Source organism: Pomacea canaliculata, linkage group LG4 (genome assembly GCF_003073045.1).
Source record: "Pomacea canaliculata isolate SZHN2017 linkage group LG4, ASM307304v1, whole genome shotgun sequence".
NCBI lineage: Eukaryota > Metazoa > Mollusca > Gastropoda > Architaenioglossa > Ampullariidae > Pomacea > Pomacea canaliculata.
In genome coordinates this window covers 31,581,290-31,587,506 of record NC_037593.1, presented here as the reverse complement: position 1 = coordinate 31,587,506, position 6,217 = coordinate 31,581,290, and the positions used below count along the sequence as shown (strand labels likewise).

The 6,217-nt window shown below is 42.8% G+C and overlaps 1 protein-coding gene across 1 annotated transcript in view; it reads left to right on the top strand.

Moving 5' to 3' along the window:
- Nucleotides 1-236: 236 nt before the first annotated feature.
- Nucleotides 237-6,217, top strand: part of LOC112562508 — a 9,464-nt gene continuing 3,483 nt past the window's right edge. Inside the window, exons 1-6 of the mRNA XM_025235788.1 lie at nt 237-278; nt 881-1,059; nt 1,343-1,491; nt 1,631-1,716; nt 3,185-3,456; nt 5,690-5,840. Of these exons, the coding sequence (XP_025091573.1) occupies nt 237-278; nt 881-1,059; nt 1,343-1,491; nt 1,631-1,716; nt 3,185-3,456; nt 5,690-5,840 (879 nt within the window). The remainder of the gene's footprint in view (nt 279-880; nt 1,060-1,342; nt 1,492-1,630; nt 1,717-3,184; nt 3,457-5,689; nt 5,841-6,217) is intronic.

The window sequence follows — 6,217 nt, the reverse complement described above, 5'->3', positions numbered from 1 at the left end:
TCTGTGATATGGATACTTCTTACCTACAACACTTTCCTTTCCGGTTTATCTTTCAGTCATTTTTCTTGTACGTGCATTGTGTCATAAACTTATCTGTCTCTTATAATTAACGGTGGAAATCTTATGACAGCGCCCGCAAGCCTAGTCAAATATGTAAACATTCGCATCTGCTGTCTGAATGCTGTCTTTGTAAGGATGTACATCGTTATCACTCCTCCATCCGGCCAGACAGTAGAATGAAGCACACACCCAGATGTCGACCTACCCTGTGCAGGAAGGTCAGTGAGTTTGGTTAAGCACGCATACAAAGATAGAAAAATATCAGAAAACAGAAAGAGATGAATGAAGCTTTATTTTAAACTGTTTGAGTTTGGTGTTGATGTAATGGAGGCTCCTTGTCGACCCCCCTGTCCATGTCCCCTCCATACATTTCTTTCAACAGCTGAGGTTTGAAATGTTTTGTTTTTCAGAGACAAGAATGGTCAAGGCTTTTCAAACAAAACAGGGTAGTCTTGTCTTTTGTAGAAAAGTATACAGTGCTTGTTATAATCGCTAGATGGCGCACACAAAAATAGTTGTGTGTGTATATATATGCAATATGTATATATCATCTGTGGATTGTGACTGTTATTTGTTATATGTGTTTGTTATGTGTCTATGTTTACATGTTTATTTATTCTGTATTATATACATGTTTATATTGTATTGTGTACGAATGTATACAAAATGTTTGTATTATGCTTATGTATGTATACTTTGATAGTGTATTGAAAGACTGTAGGACGTTGTAGGCTAAGAAATAAGGTAGACACGTTTAGATATATTCATCTGGCGCTGCATGACCATGAATCCTCCACCGCCATGCTTGTGACGTCACCAGGGGCTGACCGTTAAGGGGAGGCCTCACTTCTGCAACTTTGTGAACCAAGCCTCGCTCCATCATCGTTTCGGACGAGACCACTCGCGACCTTTCTCCGGCGACAGCGACTTCAGCAGGAGCAGGCGGTCGGAGGCCAACCACGATGTCGGGTCACATCACTGGAAAAATAACGGCCGGCTGTGAGGGTTTTTTGTTGTTGTTGTTGTTGTTTTTTGTTTTTTGTTTTTTTTTGAAAAAACGATTGGCCATTCGCAGTCGAATTTTAATTTTTTTTTTAAGATGTGTGCGTCATGCAAAAAGACCTTTTCATCATCATCATCATCATCATCATCATCATCATCATCATCATCATCATCATCATCATCATCATCATCATCTTCCTCTTCTTCCTCCTCCTCCTCGTCCTCGTCCTCATCCTCATCCTCATAATCATCACTGCATTATCATTCAAGTTGTTGACAGTTTCAGAAGGCAGAGCGGCACGCAGGGTCGGCCAGGCTCACCGTCGTCAGCTGACGACGGACACATCCGTGATGATCTTGACCTGCTTACTGACGTCACCGGCGGGTCGACAAGCACCCGGAGGAGCGGGGGCACTGAGGTTGTCAATAGTGAGTGTTGGTTTCTTCAGACAAGGTCCTCTCTACGACCATACCCGTCTTAGTGAGTGTAAAGTATGTTGAGTATCTGAGTATAAAGTAGTTCCGAGCTTTTCAAAGAAATTCATTTCATCTCTGTTTCTATCGACAGACAAAACGATTCCGACTGTGAACTTTCCTTCAACTCCGAGCCAACAAAGTGAACCACCTCCGGGTACTTTCCGTCGCAACTTAGAGGTGAGTTTAGTGTTCCGGGTACTTAGCAACTAACCTTCCAATACAACACTGAAATCTGAAGAAAAATAGAATTTAATGTTATATTACAAAATTTCCCCCATCAACAGTCTTCTGGGTACCCGAGTCCTTCATCCTCAACCCTAACAAGGACTGCTTCGCATGCAGCCAAGCGTAACGAGGCATAGCGGTCGATGACGAGGGTAGTAATTATTAATGAGGGTGGCAGGCTGAACCACCCGTGTTGGTGTTTTCTCTCACACAGTTATTACATTGTTAATGTTGTATCCTTACACCGCGCTTCCTCTTGTAAATCGCGTCTGGAAGAGAGGGTAGATGTTTCGAGTTCTGGTGGAACAGATGACTGGACCCATCTCCCACCTAGTAACAGAACTAAGAGCTTGATTTATCAAGGTTTGGGTTTTTTTTCCTGTTTGGAATATTCTTTCCACATGCTACAGAAATGATGAACACCTTGCATGGACATCATCTGGCCTCTAACTTTATATCCATAGTTGAAAAATGTAACAAACACGATACCAAGTCATGAAAATATTGGTGAGAATGAATGCTTTGTCACTGGTTTGTGGTACACCGTGTGATTTCACCATATACGGTATGGTGGGTGAGCGGGTGGCGAGCCATCAGGAGTTGACACAAGTCTTGAGTTCACTGCCTGCAAGGGACCAGCTTGTAGTATGTGCATGGTGCTACACTGAGTCCAGAAAGTACACACTGACATGTGAAACTACTAGGTAAAAAGTTATCGATAATTGGAACCGATGAAATATTTCCAAAGCCTGATAAGAAGACTCGCCATTTGAGGTGTTGCCAGGGAGATACGCCATGGGACGCAAAGACAAGCAGAAGGTAATGTTCCTGCAGTCTCACTTGTCTTCATCAATGGTTACTTATCAGTTAAACAAAAGAAAGGAGGAGGGAGTCTGTCGTAGGAAAGTCTATGGTACATCTCTCGGCGGCAACGTCAAACATACGTTCACGTAGTCAAGACGTAGACTGTGGAGGTAGTTGTGGACGTAGTCTGCGATGTGGATCACAGTCCTCCTGTGGTCTGCACAGCTCTCCACATTTTGCTTCTGTTGTTTGTCAGTAGCTGCATGTCTTCAAGTGTGGGGAATTGTTGTAAAAAGATTTGTACTGCACTGGGTGAGATGCACAGCTCGTTCCTCATCATTACTTTGTAATTACTATTGGAGTTATCTCCCTGCGTCGCTGGTCTGTCCTTGCTTTTGGAATAACTAAGGACAGCACATGGACTTTTGGTGGTCTGCAGAGACCAATGCTTAGCCTCTCCACATTCAGAACCACAGCTAGTTGATGATGGACTCGAAATTGTTGATGAGTAAGTAAAGACACGCAGAGCTCGTAATGATGCTCAGCTCTGAAAACAAACAGCAACACCACGTGACGTTCGATGTTTACAACATTCTGTCTCTGACGACTTTTTCAGGAATCGCGGAAAAAATCGTCAAAGGATGACAGCACGTGCAAGTCCTCCACTTCTGCCAAAAGCAAATCGTCAAAGTCATCGTCATCGCGCGGGTCCGGCAAGCCGCTTCCAGCAGACGGCCAGGATGAAGGCGGCAGAGACAAACGACTGAATGGTGCGAAGAAAGGAAAGAAGTGTCAGGACAGGCACCACAGTCGGAAAGGAGCAGAAGGAGAAGGTGGCAACGCTCCGCAGACTGAAGAAACAGCAGAAACAACAAAAGCTGCACCGGAGTGAGTGATGAAATCTTTCGTTTATACTGTACTGTTCTTTCTCCTCCTTTTCTCATTCTCTCAATCTTCCACCCCTTCCTTTCTCTTGTGCATGCAGATGTGTTTTTATGCCATCGTTTGTGCAAGCAAAGGTTGTGCAAACTGTGTTTGTCTTTGTGTTTTTCTTAAAGCTGAAAAGTGTAAAATATTTACATTGACTTTCAAAGGCCATCACCTGATAAACATAGAAAGTTTTGCATGGAAGAAATGAAAATGCAATGTAAAAGATTGTATCACACCAATATTCTTTGAAGACATCTTTTACACCTGCATGAGGTACCATAGTAAACAATGGAAGTCTTCGTGTCGCTCAAAGGTAGGTCCCTCCCCCTCCTCCTTATCTTTCCCACTCCTAGAGCTGAGTGTTTGTTTACGGGGCAGAAAACCTCTCGAATGTCAACAATGTCTGCCAGATAAGTTGTCTTATGCCTTGGTGATGTGAGTCAATCCAAGGATTGATTGCAACAACTCGTAATGAGAATAATTTACAACTGTCGGCCCTACTCTTTTTAAACCAAACCGTCAGAAACAAAAGAGAAAACAAAGTAAATAAAATATCAAAAGTTTTCAAAAAGGAGAAAACATAAGATCACGTGAAAGAAGCGAAAAATACACACAAACAGATGTAAAAGTATGTAAACAGAAATAATAAAGGATGGAATAATAAATGGTATCAAAGTGAACCTGTTTGAGGTAGAACAACTCGTCTGGTTCCCCCCGGGCTCCGATGTAGGAGTGAGAAAACATGAGTCTCCTCCCACTTACTCTTATCCTCCCTCACCTCAAGTCTGAACACACGAATATAGACTTGACTGTTGTCGGAGTGTACACCTGTACCACCTGTACCTGTAGCCACGATGCCAGCAAGTGCACTCTTCACTTACCAGTACCCGACTACAGCACTTACTCTGGGTATGAGTACCCGGGAGCTGCTGGGTGTGTTTAGTCGAGTGCCGACATTTCTAATGCCGGGAGCAGCTTTCACGAGCACGGTATCCAAGTAGAGTCCTGGGTATTGTTGTTTATTTTTTTGAACATTTCATCGTCTTATTTCTTCTTGTCGTGTGCTGAAATCAATTTTCTCCTCCATTGTCCCCTGGCACAAGAGGTCATTGTCCCCAGCCTGAGTATGACAGAGAATAAGAAGTCAAACGCACACGCGAACAGCTAATAATTTATCTCACCTGCTGACGAGTTTCGCTTGTAGTCAGAATTCCAGACTCCACATCGGTAGGATGGTGAGGACAGACTGGCTGTGTATGACGATGTGATCATAAACCTCCAGTTAAATAGCGCAGCCCCCGAGCAGCTCACGTGGTGCTGAGCAGACTATTGAACACCTGTGTGAACACCTGAGTGAACACCTGTGTGAACACCTGTGTGAACACCTGTATGAACACCTCTGAACTGAGCGGTGGGTAGAGTAGCAGACAGGCTTGCCAGCTTTCCAGCTTTCCAGCTGATGGCACACGCGACAAATCAACGATAATTTGAAGGAGGCGGATGATGATCAGTTCTGCCTGACATCTCCACGCGTCACCTGTAACGTTGACCTCAGAAAGGTCAGGTCGCGACGCTGACACTGCGGCGGAAGGTAACTCAAAGCTTTACATCGGTGTTTACAGCTTTACAGGCCTGTGTAAAGTTATTTTCCGAGAGTTCTGCATGTGACAGAGTAACTTGATAAATGTTCAGGACTACGTGTATAAAACCTAATGAACTTACTGTTTGTATGGTTCTCAGTCGGTGTATCTATACAGTCAAGCGATACACACGTTGTCTGTATCGATAATCTTCTAGAAGCTTTGCTTCGTTTTACGATGCTGAGTGCCAGAGACATACTTAAGTTGTATATTTTGCATAGTAAATCTACATTGTTTTAGCTTATAATATCTACAGCATTCTTATTTTATATTTCTCGTTCTCGATAGCAGCCCACGTAAGCCACACGGAGTCGAATCATTACACAGACATGATGTTACATCTCGCAGGGTGACGGTAATAGAAACAATATTTTGTAATGTCATATGGCCTACAGCATACATACAACGATTACAAACACACAATACTTGGACGAGTCCTTGTAGATGAATGTGAAGGAACCTTCACAGCGATGGTATCATTGGGGGAAGGGACACTTCCATATGAGTTCTCCATCCTCTTCATACTTTCATCTTTTTGTTCTCTGTTTCAGAGCCGGAGAAAATCTGTTGGAAGTAAATGTCAAAGTTCCAGACCTGCCACATGCTCGCTCACCCAAGAGAGATCAGGGTCGGTCTCCTGGCAACAAGAACGAGCGCCGCCTGATACCTCCTCCATCGGAAGGGAGACAGATGCTACCACATGTGTGTACTACATTTCATTCTACATTTTATTGTTGTTGTTCTTGACCTCAATCAGATTTAAAACATTATTTGAAGGAAACGGATTATGAAAATGTAAAAAGAATCGAGCTCTCAATAGTTCGCTATTCTGGTCCATCAAAATATATACAAAGAATACAAGTCTGCTAATTCTTTCAAACTCTCAATCAACAGCAAGCTAAAAACTTGTGAAATTTAAACTTTGAAACTGCAAACTTCACTAAATCATTTTTCAACGATTTCTAGTGAATTTCTTGATTTGAAAAAAAAGTTTAAGCATCGGAAAGGAATAGGAATACCAGAAACTTACAGTAAAATTACAGGATCTTTGCTATGTCAGAAAATTGTTTTCTCCCTGA